General features: G+C 33.4%; 1 protein-coding gene across 1 annotated transcript; it reads right to left on the bottom strand.

Moving 5' to 3' along the window:
- Window positions 1-7,711: 7,711 nt before the first annotated feature.
- Window positions 7,712-9,681, bottom strand: LOC112517101. Its single transcript, XM_025124423.1, has 4 exons — window positions 8,992-9,681; window positions 8,774-8,866; window positions 8,033-8,100; window positions 7,712-7,928 (listed from the first exon to the last, which is right to left on the bottom strand). Exons 1-4 carry the CDS (start codon window positions 9,631-9,633, stop codon window positions 7,802-7,804), a joined length of 930 nt encoding a protein of 309 aa, XP_024980191.1. The 5' UTR covers window positions 9,634-9,681; the 3' UTR covers window positions 7,712-7,801.
- Window positions 9,682-17,949: the final 8,268 nt, after the last annotated feature.

Below are 17,949 nucleotides of genomic sequence, written 5' to 3'. Positions count from 1 at the left end.
GAACATTTGATTTAGGAGAGGAATATGTTGGGAGTAATGCTGATTTCAAAGTTTGATTGTTTCTTAGTTTACGTTTAATTCTTCCTTGTTTTTAGCTAGTTTTTGGTTTTGTTTGACCTAGTATTTAGCTAGACTTAGTCTATAGAGCCACTCTATTTTTCAGCTTTTTCAGTTTCTTGTACCGGCTATATATATCTAGCCAAGTCTATTATTTTATTTATCAAGTACTCTGCAATTTGCAGTACCTGCAAACCTGTTTTTACTTTGATCAACAACACATTTCATGTCTAGAACCCATCTTTAATCCTTCTCTTTCTCAAATGGCATTTGGCCTAACGGTATCGTAGTCCTTGACCTCCTAAGAGGTCAGGGGTTTAAACCTCACAAAATGTGAGAAGGGTGTGTAAATTTATTTGTTGCATTTGCCATATATAAATATTATATATTTAAAAAAAAACTTTAGATGACTCTAATATACACATTAATAGTCAGCGTAGTGGGTTTAGGATTCTGTGAGAGACAGTTAATAGGTTGTTCATAAGATGTTTGATATCCAAGATACCTGTATTTTTTTTTTTTTTTTTATTAACCTGGATATCCAACCCGCTATGCGAGCCGACTAATCTCAGATCATAGGTCACCAGTTCGAGTCTCTTCATGAGATTAGTCGAGCCTCATGGGATTAGTCGGGATATGCACAACCTGAGCCAGACACCACGGTTACAAAAACATTTCTTATTTATGCATAACATCTTTTTTAATAACATAACCCACATGGCATGCATTAAAACTTTAAAACATGTAAGATGTGAATAGTTAACATGAATGTATGATAGTTCAAAATACTATAAAGCATATACATATATGCATTTTCCGTTTGAGGAATCACATGAAACTCGTAATCTTTTTTAATATCAGGAGACGTTTATCAAATACTTATCAGGTAAACACTTACCAGCAAGAGTCATCACCCTCACTTCCATAATTCCATTATCGGGTAACATTCTCGCGAGTTGGTACCTGGTAAGCGTCTTTTACCCTGTAAGCGTTTAACAGGTAAGAGTCATCTTACTTACTTACCATTTTTATTATGTCTCTTACTGGACAAGATTTTCAGTCCTCACCATCGTTTACCCAATAAACGTTGGTAAATAGTCCCTTAGTTTTACAAGCGACGTTGTTACTCTAAGTATTATTATCGTTATCAAATATTTACTCAATCAATAAGCTGACGTAAACCTCCAAAAGCTTAGCTGTCTAGACATCTAATTCAATTGACATGTCTTTCATGTCAACTCGTCAAGTTATATAAACGTGTTAAAATAAATTTAGAAATAATAATAAGATTATAAAAAAATATTAATTTAAAAATAAATTTGATTTATTAACAAAAAGCACATGAAATAAAATGGCAATTTCCTATTACTTTTGGGCCTTTTGGCCCATTAGACACAAATAAATAAGTCCATGAACTACAATGAGCCACTTGAAATATTAAGTAAGCCCACAACCTGTGGTTCACATACGGGTCATGCCTGCCCCGCTCCATACCCAACATTGACCCGGGTTGCTACTCAGGTGTAGGGGTGTGCATCAGGTATGTTCGGGTAGGGAAACCAAAAATGCGATCAGATTTCGGATATGCAAGTCAAACCTCGAATTTTGGGAAGCTTTGAGTTTGGGTTGGTCGGGTTTCGGATATAGTTATATGCATCATGAAATTGTGATAACCTTGAGAATTTGTGCATCATGTGTTATTTCATATGATCTTTATCTATCTAAGACTATGATTTAGAATATTGATTAACATATATTTATTTCACAATGTGTTTGTTTCACATGTACTCGGTTTACAATGTGATCATTTTTTTACTTATTTGTGAAACAAAAAATACACGTAAAAAAGTTTCACATTGTGAAACGAATACATGTGAAACGAACACATTGTGAAACAAATATATGTAAATCAATATATTAGGTATAGAGCTGTTCATGGACAGAATGACCCGTTAGAGCCGGCCCATCCGGCCCGCTAAAAATTCGGGTTTGGACAACCATTATCGAGAAAATGGACGGGTCCGAGTTTGTTCGTTAAAACTAACGAACGGACATGGGCAATGTAAAAATAAATATAGACAGGCTCGTCCGGCCCGTTTATGATATTTTTTTCCATTAATTAAAATTATACTAGTATATTTTAAAATTAAATTATTAAAGTTATAGGATGGGAACCCAATAGGCTCTACATTATCATTGTTAGCATCCTTACGTCAAAAGTCCTAATTGATTAACAATGAATAGAGTCAGTAGTTGTTTAAAGTTTTAATTACAACAATGTTTTTTCTTTACTTTTTTTTCATCAAGAGCTACACTTTTTAGGCCCATGAGCCCATGGGGAAGCCCGGCCCATTTAGAGGGTAGATTGTCAATCCGAAAAAAAAGGACTTCAGTTTACAATATTAGGCCCGTTTGACCAAAAAAAACAAGGTAAGCCCGGCCCGAGCCTGCAAATGATCACCTCTATTTAGGTACTATATTTAGACCGAAAAAGATCATGTGAAACAAAACCTTAATGTTGTGTTCTTGAAACCTCTTTTCCGAAGGAAAATAAAGGAAAGAGAGGGAAATGGGAGAAAAGTAAATTATATACGGTAAATGTCACAAATAAATTCAAACACCCTCCTCATCTTTGGTTAGATTAATCATAACTTCCATGAAAGCCAAAGACACCAATACCACTAGTCCATATATCATTTAGTTTTTCCAAATACTGGTTCAACATATTTTCTATCTTGTTCCCTAAAATTGAGATCCCAACAGAAAACTCCAAATATAGAGAATTCTCTAGTGACAAGTAGGGTTGTAGACGAACTGAACGTTCTGTGAATCGTTTGGCGGAAAATTCGTTTATTTAATAAATGAATGAACATGAACAAAAAAATTTGTTCGTTTAGTTAAACGAACGAACATGAACAAGAGTCTCGTTCATTTATGTTCGTGAACGTTCGTTCGTTTATATTCGTTTATATATTGATTTTTAATATATAACTTTTATTTATTTAGTTTGAATTCAAATTTTTAAAGGCCTTTTATGTATTGGTATATTAATGATGGTTGATGAATGGTGATTGTTTTGTGTATGTTTAAACTATGGATAATTGGTGTGTAATAGTTAATTGAATGATAAGTATTGGTGTTCGTTTGTTTATGTTTATTTAGACCTGTTCGTTTATATTCGTTCAGGTCTGTTCGTTTACGTTCGTTTATCCCGTTCGTTTATGTTCGTTCGTTTAGCATGTTAATGAACGAACATAAACGAACACGAAAACACCTGATTTCTAAACGAACGAACATGAACATAATTGTTTTCGTTCGTTTACTGTTCGTTTGTTCGGTTAAGGTAAACGAACGAACATGGATAAGCCTCTGTTCGTATTCGTTCTGTTCGTTTACAGCCCTAGTGACAAGATACAAATGTTATTTTAATATTTCTCACAAATGAGATTTCTTTATATTTATTTAAAAATTTATTGGGTTGATAAAATTATATAATATTTTGATAATATAATTGATGTTGAAGTTCTCTAAAATAGAGAATATGTTGGAGTTGAATGCAATTATTTTAGATATTTTGACTTTTTGTTAAAGAAATATTTATGAAACCAGATAAATGTAATGATTTCTTACTTAGATCTGTTAAAAAAATTTACAACATTTTTGTCAGGTGAATCATATTCAAACTCCCTCTTATATATTGTATGTGAGTGAGGAGGGTGTATATATAACAACGCTCATCTTGACATTTAGATGGCATAAGTAGGTATATAACATTAAATGTGAACAAGCCGATCCTTTTTTCCGACCCGTTGGAGTCTAGATACATATCTGGTCGTTCTGGCCTACTAACTTTGAATTATGTTTTAGAACATTGTTTCAGTGTGCACTTTGCGATAGAGAGAATTCACTAGACCTGTGACGCGTCTTAGTATTCAAGGGAATTCACTAGACCTTCGGTCGAACCCTCGTTTTTATAAAACTGAAACTTTTCTAAGAAAGTATCATGTCGAGAGCTCTAACAATGGTAAAGGGAAGGTGTGAGCCTTGAGGCTTGAAGCTGGGCTTTACTTCTTTATTAGATAGCTGCCTTAGATTTAAGTTCAGATTCTGTAATAAGGGGGTGTTTGAGATTGCTTATTTGAAACAATTGATGCTTTTATACAAAAGCACTTATCAACTTATTATAAGTCAGAAAGGTTTAACTTCTCCAAAAACTCCTTATTACCGGTTTGGCACCGGTATAAGTTGTTTATCAAAAGACTCAAAAGTGTTTATTACCGGTGTCACACCAGAATAAGTCAATAAGTTGTTTTTATAAGCAATCCCAAAACACCCCCTAAGTCTCAACAGTGTTACTTTAATTTTTCCGATGCAGCTCATGAGATGGATTTGGATTGTAGACCTTGACTTAGTATTTGTACATGTCGGTTTGACAAAGATTATGTAATGTCTTTTTTGGATTGTGATCGTTACACCTTGTGAAAAGTTTGCATGTTAAACTTTTATTTTCACTTACTGAAGTGAAAAATATACATAAAAATATTTTACATGGTGAAACTATCACATTATGAAACAAATATATGTAAAACAATATCTGAAATCCTACTATTTAATGAAAATATTATGTAAAAATATTTTTATATCGATTTTCACGAGTTTGTAAACCTTTTATGGTTCTAATTCGTTTTGTTGTTTCAGAAGGGTACTCGCAAAGCAGCGAGATACATCTCAAATTTAAATGTTTTGTTTTATTCTGTCTTCGTCGATGTTATAGTACAATTTTATGTCGTACTAAAAAACGATATTATTTTTATTTTTTAAATAAAATATAAATTTGAAGGTATCATGAAATTCTGAATTTTTTTTCCCCGATTTTAGTGTTAAAAAACGTGAGTTTTATCTTAAAAAATCTACCTCAACCAATAAGAAAATTGACATGTGCCAATTTCATTTAAAAGTGAATCCTCAATATTGGATTGTAGGGTGAGATGGATGGATGTAGCTTATCTTTTTGAAATCTTGTTTGTCCCATTCACTATCTGATCTTCTATGTTGTAAGAGTATATCTAATACTTATATTTAAAATATATATATATATATATATATGATATTTTAACATTTTTGTTGCTCCAACAACTGCTATCCTCAATGCTAAAATAGAGAAAAGAAAAAGGTTGCAAAAATCTCTAAATTTAGAGAAATCTGTTAGGATCAAGCGCTTACCCACTACACCAGAAGCAATTGYCTTGGTGAAGGCGCAACCTTATTTCTCTTATAGTGTAGTAGCCAGCGTCACGTTTCGATTTAGGAAGATGCTGGAACCGTGACCAACAATCCCCCCCCCCACCGCATCTGCCGGTACTAATAAGAGCTTCGTTAGAAGTCAATGGCCGCGCAACATGTCTTTCTCATAATTATGCACTCCTTGCATATTATGCACACTATGGGATTCGAACCTGTGACTTGTTCTGATACCAATTGTTATGATCAAGCACTTACCCACTACATCAAAAGCAATTGTCTTGGTGAAGGCGCAACCTTATTTCCCTTATAGCGTAGCAGCCAACGCCACGTTTCGATTTAGGAAGATGCTGTAACCGTGACCAACAAAATCTCTAAAGCTTTTTATTAGAACATAAAAAAACAATATTTTAATCATATTCAACCAATTAAACTTATTGAAATTAAATATGTAGAAGAGATAAATAATATTTTATTAAATGTATTGAATATTTTATTAATATAGTTAATGTGAGAAATGCTAAAATAGAATAGTTGTTGGAGTTGGATGTAAATTTTTTTAAAAGGGTGTTTGGGATTGCTTATTTGAAACAACTTATATTTTTCTACAAAAGCACTTATCAATTTATTATATCAAATTATTAAATAATTTAGTGCACATCTTGATTTTTTATTGACTTTTTAAGTTAGAAGAGTTTAACTTATCAAAAAACTTCTTATCACCGGCTTGACATCGGTATAAGTTGTTTATCCAAATACTCAAAAATGCTTATTACCGGTGTCATACCGGAATAAGTCAATAAGTTATTTTTATAAGCAATCCCAAACACCTTCTAAATTTTTTGACTTTTCATACTCTATTATATAAAAAATTTAACATAGCTGTTAAAAATGCTCTAAGTAAATAAAGTCTAACATTCAACTTTGTATACAGTTATGATGGTCCCAGCCGTAACTTTTTTCAACCGGGCAATTAATGTTTCTTTGACATTTTTAAGTCGTTTTTTTTAAAATCCTCATTTTATAAGAAAATCTCAATGATGTAAAAAGATCTAATCAAATGTTGACATGTAATAAGTATCTAATTTTTATTAAAAAAAATCAATAAATTTAATGAATATCACCTTTCTTAAGTTGACATGTAACAAGTATCTAATTTTTAATTAAAAAAAATCAATAAATTTATCAAAAATAAATAAGTATCTAATTTTTTAATTAAAAAAATCAATAAATTTAATTAAAAATTAGATACTTATTACATGTCAACTATAGAAAAGTGATATTTATTAATAGTTTATTAAATTTATTGAATATTTCATTAATATAGTTAGGGGTCGTTTACCTAAATGCTTATCCAGTAAGCGTTTATCGTTCGGAGTCAACACTGTAATATATTTCACCGGGTAAGATTGTAGTACATCAAAAAGGCATCGTATGCAACAATTTAAGGGGTAAGCGCTTACCCAAGTAAGAGTCGTTACCCTCACTTACCGAACAAGACTATTCATCTTTATCATTGCTCTTACCGGGTAAGATTTTTTATCCTTGTCATGTTTATCCGGTAAGAAAAATTACCCAATAAGCACTTACCGGGTAAACGTTTAGTAAACACCCCCTTAATGCTATAGTTGTTGCAGTTGTATGTAGGCATGGCAATAGGGCGGGTTTTGTAATCCTCGGCCCCGGCCCCGGTTTGTAGTAACGTCCCCCAGCCCCGGTCCCGGTCCCCGGCAGGTACGGGGATTATCATCCCGTCTCCGGTCAAATCTCTAATAATCCCTGGTCAAAACCTGGTAAAACCTCGTTCAATCCCCGGTCAAATCCCATAAATGGTATCCTTTAGTTTGATTTTACCGAGGATCCCCGCCCCCCAGCCCCGGTTTGAGTAAGATCCCCCGTCCGCGGTTTGTGTCTACCAGGGATCCTCGGCCCTGGCCCCGGGACCCGCTTTAGCGGGGAATCCTCGTCCCCGGTTTGAGTAAGATCCCCCGTCCGCGGTTTTGGCCCCGGGACCAGCTTTAGCGGGGAATCCCCGTCTCCGTTCGGGTCGGGTGAACCGGGTTTTCCACCGGATCGGGGCAAATCACCATCCCTAGGTGTATGTAATTTTTTTAAAAGATTTTGACTTTTCATACTCCATTATAGGAAGAATTTAACATAGCTATTAGAGATGCTTTAAGTAAACAAAGTCTACCATTTAACTTTGCATGCGGTTATGACGGTCCCAACCGTAACTTTTTCAAGCGGACAATTAATGTTTCTTTCACATTTTTTCAGTCGTATTTTAAAATCCTCATCTTATAAGAAAATCTCAATAACGTAAACGTATTTGATGAGACGTTGACATGCGATAAGTATCTAATTTTTAATTAAAAAATCAATAAATTTATCAAAATTAATTCAAATTTATTTCATCTACTAATAAAAAAAAACAAATAAATGAACTTAATTACAGAAATTCCAAAACAACAACGAATAATAACTGAGATACATATTTATCAACTTACTGATTTTTAGTCAGATATTCAAGAATAGATTTAAGCCGATTGTTATAAACGAAGGGTCGTTCCAGTGGTACCAAATGCCCTGCATCCTTTATCCAATCTAGCGTTGTTTTCTCACCTAATCGCCTACAGTAAAACATTGACACGACTTATAACTAATTACGTGCGTGCATATAATCAAATTTAATAAAACTCGGTTTCGTTTTCTTGAACAAAGCTATAAGACTTACGTTTTCATGGTTGTTGCAAGGTCGAGATCGAAGATTTTGTCGTCATCACCCCATAACATACGTATCGTCTACAAAAAATATATATTAAAACGTGTTATATACGAGAAGTTTTTATTGTCCTACCAAGAGTAAAATTCCATTTTCGTCCTCAAGATTTACAATTTTTAACGCTTATCGTCTCTAAAGTTCAACAAACTTGGAATTTGTCCCTCGTATTTGTCAATTTCCAGAGGTTTTGGTCCATCTGATTAACGTGCTCCGTTAAGTGCATTAAATGAGGGGTATTTTAGTCATTTTCACTCTTTTTATTATGTTAAAATAAAAAATCATATTACATTTTTTTTATTTTAATTTGTAGAAAAAAACGAAAAGTTGTGGTTATCCTTTTTCTTTTGTTTACTTTTTTTGTTTTACAGAATCGGGAAAAAAAGTATGTTCTTTAATTTCAATATAAATTAAGAAAATAGTAATTAAAATAACCACCCATTTAACTGGAGTTAACAGAAAAATTAACGACCGTCAGATGAAAAAACCAAAACCGTTGGAAATTAACAAACGTGAAGGACCAAATCTTAGTTTTTTTGAAATTTAGGGTTGAAAATTACAAACAATATATAATTTATCTGAAAGTATATTGATACTGTTAAATTCAAAATGGAAAAACGGTTGTAATTAAATGTAATTTTATTTTTTTAAAGATTATGACTTTTTTGAAAAATCTGTTGTACATGCTCGAAATACCTGCGAATAGTTGCCATCCAAGGTTGCATCTTCGTCATGAACAACCAGAGCCTCTAAGAGTTCGTTTCTTTCTTTTCGATTGTCGAACATCGTCTGCAAAAAAAAAATAGAAAAAAGATACCATCGTTACCTGCTTTATTATAAGTGATCAAAACAGACCATCAATTATTTGAAACAAATTCGTCTTTTATGGAATATTTCGATAGAGAAATACATACCTTAAGAATGTCTCGATAAACGAAATCGGGAACCCATGGGACTTCATGAAACCCAATCGAAAACATTCTCTTTAGTCCATTGATTGTTTTGGGCATCAAAAGGTCCGACCAACTCGACAAGCCAAGTTTCTTGTACGAGTCACGGCTAATGGATTCGGTCATCTCTATGACGGTGCCTGACACGACCATAGACTTGACCAACTTCGGGTAAAACTTAGCCATCTGGAACCCGACCATCCCTCCATAACTCAACCCAACCAGTGTCACCTTCTCGACTTTTAGCCTCTCCAACCCTTTCGCTACAAACTCAGCCTGAAACCTAGCCGACCTCTCCTTTCTATCGGTGATTGAGCCACCGAAGAACAAAAAATCAGGCACGTAGACCGAATAGTCTCGTGTCAACGCAAAAACCTGCAAAAACCACGTGAAAATGCCGTCCATGGCGAAAGAGTGGAGCAGTAGTACCGCAGGCTTGTTGGGTGGTACATAAACGGTTTTGCCGTCATCTTTGGTGACGATTTCTTTTGGAACCCAAACATTCATCCAGGTTCCAGGCTCGATCTCTATAGTTTGTGGTGTTAACCCCGCTAGCTTCACGAGTCCATGAAGGAGAGGGGTTAACACAACAAATACGTTCCCCATTTGCTTTCTTCTTTGAAATTTATGAGAGCCACAAAGCTAAGATTGCTATGTATGTTTATAATGAATACGATATATATATATATATATATATATATATATATATATGTTTATATAGATATAATTTGGCACGTGATGTGGCCTCCTGATTTGACTTTTGTGGTTGTTGGAATTAAACCAAACAAAGGACCAAATTGTTGAATTTGTGGAAATTGAATTCTCAACGCCTACCCCTTGATTGGCTGCTATTTTTGGTGGCATGGTTCAAAAAGGTGCACACGTCATAGTGGGACGTGATTAAAATGAAGTTATAAAATTATCGTGTTATGTTTTATTTTGAATATTTATTGAAGACTATTTTTATAGTAATAATAATTTATTTGATTTTTTCTTATTATAATATAAATGTAAATATATATATATATATATATATATATATAAGGTTGAGTTCACGTGATTAAAACGTTACTCCAAGTAACGTTTCAGTAGACTTGTTTACGATCAGTTAAATAGTACTTTTTTAATAAACTTAAAATAAAAGTCAATTTATTATTATCGAGCACGATTTTATAATACAAATTTGATGAATTATTTCGTATACTTTAAAATGTTAAAATTGCATTTAAAACATCACGTGGATATTTAATATATATGACATGTGGTTATCGGATGGATTAAATGTTAGACTAATGCTTTAATGGGATATTTTATTGAAGGCTGAATTACATTTATTTTTCTTTTTCTTTTTCTTTTTCTTTTTAATCCTCAGAATTTATAAATTATATTAATAGTCCATTTTTTATGTTTTGAATTACAAACTAGTCCTTCTGAATTAACACCGTTAACCTCATTATATGCTCTCATATAACATACATATATACAACATATAAATATGTAACATATATGGTGTACCACTCAATTTGTACAAACCATGCAAACCACCTTCATCCGTCGAATTCATTGTTTAATCTTATGATGTTTTTTTTTTATGAAATTATTTAATTTTGTGAAATTGTTTCATATAATATTCTTTTTGATGAAGTTGTTTCATATATGGTTATGAAATTGTTTCATATAATACTTAATGAAATTGTTTCATTTATTTCTCTAAAATTAAAATAATGAAGATGATAATATCCATGATTAACACTCTCCACAATAAAAGTGATTAATCAACCTCTCATAATTACAAAAAAAAAAAAAATGAAATGAAAAATTATGATTGGTTGAATGAGGTTTGTACGGTTTATACATATAACGTGGTTTGCAAAATAAACCTCCTATATATATATATATATATGGTTGGGTTCACGTGAGACCAAGAATTTTTCATGAGACCCGTAAGATCAATTTATGTTCATTGATCAACTTTATAAGCTAATGATCTAATGGTCTAAACTTTTATGGTGACAATTTTGTGATTATTGAGAAGTATTGTGGCAATTTTGTGATTATGAATGTTCAGATTGTATATCTAATTCAATGGTTGAGAATTTGGTCTTACGTGTCTCACGAAAAATCATTAGTCTCAGTCTCTCAGATGATCCCAAGTGTATATATATATATATATATATATATATATATATATATATATATATATATATTAGTGGGAGGAGTGATGAGGTAAAACTTGTGGACGTGAGGGGGCCGTCCATGTGAAGATGAATTAGGTGTGGTGAGTGGCAGGGTCACCCGCGCCTTTATGTCACGCACAATTTTTGGGTTCTTTGTTAATCCAAACAGAAGCAAACGCCAAGGCGGCTTAACCCAGTTCCCATTTATCATTTATGGCCGACGCTAACCTTTCCTTTTTAAGCTGCTTTCCCCCACCAATGTAAAGACTTCAATGACAGCTTAATCCTTTTCACACTCCATATTACAAAGCTGAAAACAAGCTCACCAACACACCCACAGACGACTTATTCAAAAAGCTGCTACATACTCCGCTCGCGTGGTCCACAAAGTTACAACGGGTTGCTTCTTTGAGCTCAGCGATAACACGTAGCCACCGGTGCTTTTTGCTATCTTCAGCATCACCAGCGTAGTCACTGTCTGTGTATGGCACGAACTCGCTATCAGCTGAATGCTTGTAGTATATCGCATAAATAATCTACGATGCCTTTCGAGTATCTGAGGGCTCTTTTAGCAGCTTGTAAATGTAGCTATGTCGGTCTAGTCATGTGTTTGCTCAATATACTTGGAAAACTTTTATCACCAAGTTTACCTCATTTGGGCTTCGGGATTAAGGATGGTGATTTGTCACGACCCAATGGGGAACCCGGATCACGTGACCCAAACGGGGACTGGGATTCCCCGTTAAAACGAGTCCCAGGTCCAGGGATCCCTGATAGAATCAAACCGGGATTGGGGCCAGGGCCGGGTATTGTACCCCCTGACTCGTCTCGTACCCGGTATACTAATACTCATTTAATAAGTACTAGAAGGGTACTCGCACATTAATGCAACGAGATACATCTCAAATCCAAGCATCAAACCTCCTTCAGCTAGCAATAACTCCAACTAAAACTTAAATTTTAGGATTAAAATTTTCAATATACAACAATCCCGGAAAAAAATGGTAAGAATGTAACTCACATATCACAAATTTTAGCCCTTTCAGCACGTACGACTTATTAATATCACATACAACTTATTAATACACACGTACGACTTCTTGAACTATGGGTCAAAGGAACGGATAATCCAAAAAATGACTACAACAACTAATAAATCATGCAAGTATATATATATGTGTGTGTGTGTGTGTGTGGAACTTCATTTGAAGAGAAAAGCTGTTGTAATTTGAAGAGAAATGGATACAACAACTAATACTTGAAGTAAAGATTTGTTGGGTCATGACCAGCATCTTCCTAACGAAACGGGGCACAGACTGTTACGTTATAAGAAAATAAGTTGCGTCTTCTCCACCAGCAATTGTATTTGACATTGTGGTAAACGTTTAGATCCTAACAGATGTAATTTATTTTTGTTTTAAGGTTAAGTATTTTTTTTATTGACAAAGATAATTATGAAGTATATTTTTATCGTATTAGGAGGACTTGACGATTATCCTATATTGGAACGTGTTCATCGGTTACTTTTATAAAGTGTAAATAATTTTTAAAAAATTTGATTGTATACATTAATTACTTGTAACGTTGCATCATTTGACCCTCGTTCGCTTATCCAGTGTTGCATCAGTTGACCCGATTATCCACATGGACAATCGTCGCCTTTTGCAAGTGTTTGTTACATGTGTCGTAAAGCACACTGTTGTCGTATCCATTAACCTAATCGAGCGTACTTCATGTCTGTCTTACCCGGGTAAGCATCTCTTAACGGGTAAGAGGTGGTAAGAGATTAGTAAACAACCCCTTACTTAAGAAAACAAGAAGTTGTTCTGTGTACGTATGTATTTTGAATAAAAGAAAATTAATCTTTTATGTTATATTTGGGTTAATAGGGTAGGTGTATACAAACTAATGATGGCCAAATCGGCCCGAAGACCGGCAAAGGACCTATTGGGCCCGAGACTAGCAAAGACCGGTTATGAGACCAAAAACGAGGACCGGTTGGGGGTTTTTGGCAGTTTTGTGAGACCGGGACCGGTTATTGGACCGGCCTGAAAATTCAAATAATTTTAAAAATAAATGTATTTTTAAATAATTTTATAATGTACTTTTTTAAGGCAATGTAATTTTAATTATATTATAACGTGTTTTTAAAGTGTATTTGAGTAACCCATTTATAAATTTTATAATGTATTAAAAATATATATATCATTACAAAAATTTTAAAAAATATTTTTTAATACCGGGACCGGCGGACCATAACCGGTTTTCAAGAACCTTGACCGGTCTTACCATTTTCGACTGGACCGGTTATGAGAAAGATTGAGATCGATTAGGACCGGTCTGGCCCGACCCGGGACCGATTTTTGGCAATCACTAATACAAACTGGTTTAGACATTAATAATTATAAAATAAAAAAAATGAGTTTGGTATGTCATCAACAATATGAATACAAAGGGAAAAAAAATAAAACTAATTATCTTATTTTAAATGAATAAATTTTTGAATTATTTTTTTAATAAAAAAACTAATAAATTTTCTCATTTTAAATTATTAAATTCAAAAACATTTTTTAATAAATAAATCATCGAACTTTAAAATTTGGTAACCTACATCCTTTTAACCTAAAACCAACTAACAATATTTTAAGATAATAAAAATATAAATCAATGTTAACGTCGTCATACGTCACGTCATCCAATCCCTTCGTAAACAACGGCATCGCTCCCCCTCATCAGTCTTCATTGCCTCACTGTTGTGTGTCCTCTCTACCATCCATTACCGTTATTGGCCCCTGCCAATCTGCCATTGATCTCCATCATTTTTTTTTCGATTCTCGTTCTTTTACAACAATTTAATGGAGCTCGTAGTGTACGGATCGTCCCCGGGGGCGATCCGTGTGGTCATTTCGGTAAAACCTCTAAAATGTGGTTATTTTGTGGCAAAGAGTTGTGTAAACCGGTTATTTTTATAAATACCCCTAAAAAATATGGAGGATCAAAAAACAAAAAGAGATCAAAAAGAGATCGATGACATGGCCAACAACGGTGATGGGTGTGATAGAGAGCAAACGACGATAAGACGACGAGGGTTTTGAATGACGTAAAGTTGGGAACGGTAAAACCAGTTTACGTTTTTTATTTTAAAACTTTCTTAGCCGATTTCAGATACCTGTTTTGGGTTTAAAAAATGTAGCTAACCAATTTTTAAAGTTTCGATGGTTTATTTACTAAAAAAAATTCAGGAACTTGATCATTCAAAATAAGAAAGTTTAATGGTTTTTTTCATTCAATAATATAATTCATGAACTTAACCTTTCAAAGTGAGAAAGCTTAATGTTTTTTCATTCAAAAAAGAAGTTTATAAACTAAGGGGCCGTTTACCAAACTATTACCTGGGTAAACGCTTACCAAGTAATATTACCTCACCGGATTAATATGGTAAGGACAAAAAATCTTACCCGGTAAGAGCGAGACAAGGACCAAGAGTTTTACCCGGTAAGTGAGGGCGACGACTCTTACCACGATAAACGCTTATCGGGTAAATTGTTGCGTACCATGTCGTTTTTGTGGACTAAAATCTTACCCGATAAGTAAATAATAGTGTTAAATTTACCGATAAGCACTTACCGAGTAAGTGTTTGGTAAACAACCCCTAAACCATTCAAAATATGAAAGTTGGTTGAGTTTTCTGAATACATAATATATTTTAATATTGATTTTTATTTATAAGTCTTTTAAACTTTAACTTATTAAATTATATTTAAATAACACATATTTCTATAGTCGGGATGGCTTAGCGACAACCATCAAATCATTTATTATACTCGTGAATTTCAAGTTTGATCGTACCCAATCTTTCACAGAATTAAATATACGTTTGAATTTTAATATAACAAGCTTAGGTACTGTGATTAACAACGTGTAACGTAGAAATACATCAAAAGAAATTGATATACGTATTAAGCAGATCATGCAACTATAAAACTGACAGAATAGATTGTTCAACTTAACTGAAATATGTTTTCCGGTCAAAATATATGAAATTCTATTAGTTTGGTGGTCAAAATATAAAAGCTGACTTCAAAAAAATACCTGTATATGGGAGGGTGAGATGGACTAGAGGTGTTTATCAGTTAAAATGTGATGATTTTGATGGATCTGATTCAATCCAAATATTCATTGGATGTTGGATTTTATCATCCGATGTGTCCAATCCAATCCATTACTATCAACTTATTATTACTATTTTTTTTTTGTGTAATTGTTTTATGATTTGCAAGTTTCTTATCATTTAACTCAAATTTGGGTGTTACAACTTGTATTAGGACTAATGAAATTCATATGACTTTGGATTTTTAGATCATTAATAATGGTATTGAAATTACAAGGGTGGTGTCTGATTGGTTTGAATTTGGCTTCAAATGTCAAAAATATCAAGAGGTCCAAGTTCAAATTCAAGGAGGAATAAAAATCTCTTTGTGGCCACGGAGGTTCAAATGGAGTGACTCCGAACTATCTGCAAATTAGGTGGTCACCCTCGATTAGTCGGCTCGCATAACGGGTTGAATATCCAAGTTAATAAAAAAATGGTATTGATGATGTGGGCTTGGCCCAAATAGTAAGCTTAAGTTTATCCTTTTTTAAAATGGGCCAAGCTCAAATATGTATAGCCGATGTACGGAAAAGCCCATGCCCATCCCTTTGTAAAAAGTGAATAAGTAGATGGATCTCATTGTGTTTGTTTGGAGCTAAAAAAATTTTTTGTAAGGGTGTCCGGGCCAAAGCCCGACTAATCCCCGGTAAATTTGGAGGCTAAACATGACCCCACTTAAATGTTACCAACACTCCCCTCCCAGGGTTCGAACTCGGGTTCATGACTATGTCATGCCCAAGCCTTTACCACTAGGCTGGAAGGTCTTTGAGCTAAATTTAGGGGTTATTATCATAAATAATCACAAGTTTTATTTTTTAGTCATTTTCAAACCTTTTTTTTCCTCAAAACGGCCAAGAAAAAACAACTCAACGTTACAAAGCGCTTTTTTTCCGTGGTGCTGTAAACTGCAACTTTGACTTACTTTTCTGCATTGATGCATACGGTGTAGCGCCGTAAGCTACAGTGCCTCAATTTTATTTGTTCAGTGGGTCTATTTTTCATCTGGATGCGTCAAAAATGTCAAAAACCACAAGAAAAAAATGGTCATTTGTGATAATAACCGAAATATTAGAGAGAGATAAAAGAGAGCTCAAATTGAGTGATGTAGTAAAATCAGTTTTTTACAAAATTTTAAATAAATTGAAATCATTTATGTTATGGAAACTAAGGGGCCATTTACCAAATACTTATCCGATAAGTGCTTGTCGGCAAAAATTAGCACTACCATTTACTTATCGGGTAAGATTTTAGTCCATTAAATCGGCATCGTATGCAACAATTTACCCAGTAACTGCTTATCGTGGTAAGAGTCATTGCGCTCACTTACCGGGTAAGACTCTTGGTCCTTGTCTTGCTCTTACCGGGTAAGATTTTTGGTCCTTACCATATTCATCTGATAATGTTATGTGATTTGGTAAGCGTTTACTCGGGTAAACACATGGTAAATGGCCCCTAAATCATCGTTTGGTTTCACATAATGTTTTTTTTAGAGATTTTGATTTTGTGGAGGACTGGGAATAGAAAGAATTGGAGCTGGGAGGATTGAAACTTCCGGTATAAACTGGTTTGTAGGATTTGGAATAGAACTGTATCTCATTCTATATAATTAATTTATGAAAACAAATTATAAATAACTGAATTACCTATTATTAATTGATTAATACAAAACAAATGTTTTTAACATTTTTAAAACATCGTTACAACAACGTTAACAATTTTAGGCAAAATTGCAAAGAATTACTTCTAGTTAACTTTTTTTTCAATTTTAAACTGCTACAAGCCAGTCCTTAAAAAGTAATTTCGAGCTTTAAAAAATGTTTGATTAGAGATATTAAACAGTAATTAACTGACTGATAATAAAAGAAACTATTTGATTTCATATAATATAATATAATGGGTTCATTCATTTGCAAATCTAAATTTTTATTTCAGGATAAACCGAAAGAATGAAAATTCATTCTCATTTTTATTCCTATTTATATTTTTCATTATTTTTGCCGAAACAAAAACCTCAAACTAAGGGGGTGTTTGGGATTGCTTATTTGAAACAACTTATATTTTTCTACAAATGTCCTTATTAACTTATTATAAGTTAGAATTATTTAACTTCTTCAAAAAATAATTATTACCGGTCTGGCACCGTTATAAGATGTTTATCCAAACACTCAAAAGTGCTTATTACCTATATTAAGTCAATAAGTTGTTTTTATAAGCAATCCCAAACACCTCTTAATTAATATTTCACTTAATGGTGTTATTGTAACCACAACAATAGAACCTTTTTTATTTTCTATTTACACCACACAAAAAAACCTAATCACAAGGAAGGTGTCTGATTGGTTTGAGCTTGGCTTCAATGGGGTTCAAATCCAAGAAGGAATAAAAATCCTCTTGTGGCCACGGAGGTTCAAATGCGATAACTCCAGGCTATCTGCAAAACAGATGTTCGCCCTGGGATTAGTCGGCTCGTATAGCGGGTTGAATATCCAGGTTAATAAAAAAACCTAGAAACAAGAAAAAAAAAAATTAAACATATTAATTTAAAAAAAAAAGATTTTGCAATTATTAATTTTACAAATAATGAAATAAAGG

This window comes from Cynara cardunculus, assembly GCF_001531365.2.
Source record: "Cynara cardunculus var. scolymus isolate 2C chromosome LG 8, CcrdV1, whole genome shotgun sequence".
Taxonomy (NCBI): Eukaryota; Viridiplantae; Streptophyta; class Magnoliopsida; order Asterales; family Asteraceae; genus Cynara; species Cynara cardunculus.
The sequence above is the reverse complement of the archived record's forward strand: the minus strand, read 5'-3'. Positions and strand labels throughout refer to the sequence as shown.

What these genes read in the sequence shown, in the direction of transcription:
- LOC112517101 (XM_025124423.1), bottom strand. Translation starts at nt 9,633, where the DNA reads ATGGGGAACGTATTTGTTGTGTTAACCCCTCTCCTTCATGGACTCGTG. An exon ending in TGGATGGCAACTATTCGCAG is followed by an intron (nt 8,101 to 8,773) that starts GTATTTCGAGCA and finishes TATTTTTTGTAG; the next exon opens with ACGATACGTATGTTATGGGG. An exon ending in CTTGCAACAACCATGAAAAC is followed by an intron (nt 7,929 to 8,032) that starts GTAAGTCTTATA and finishes GTTTTACTGTAG; the next exon opens with GCGATTAGGTGAGAAAACAA.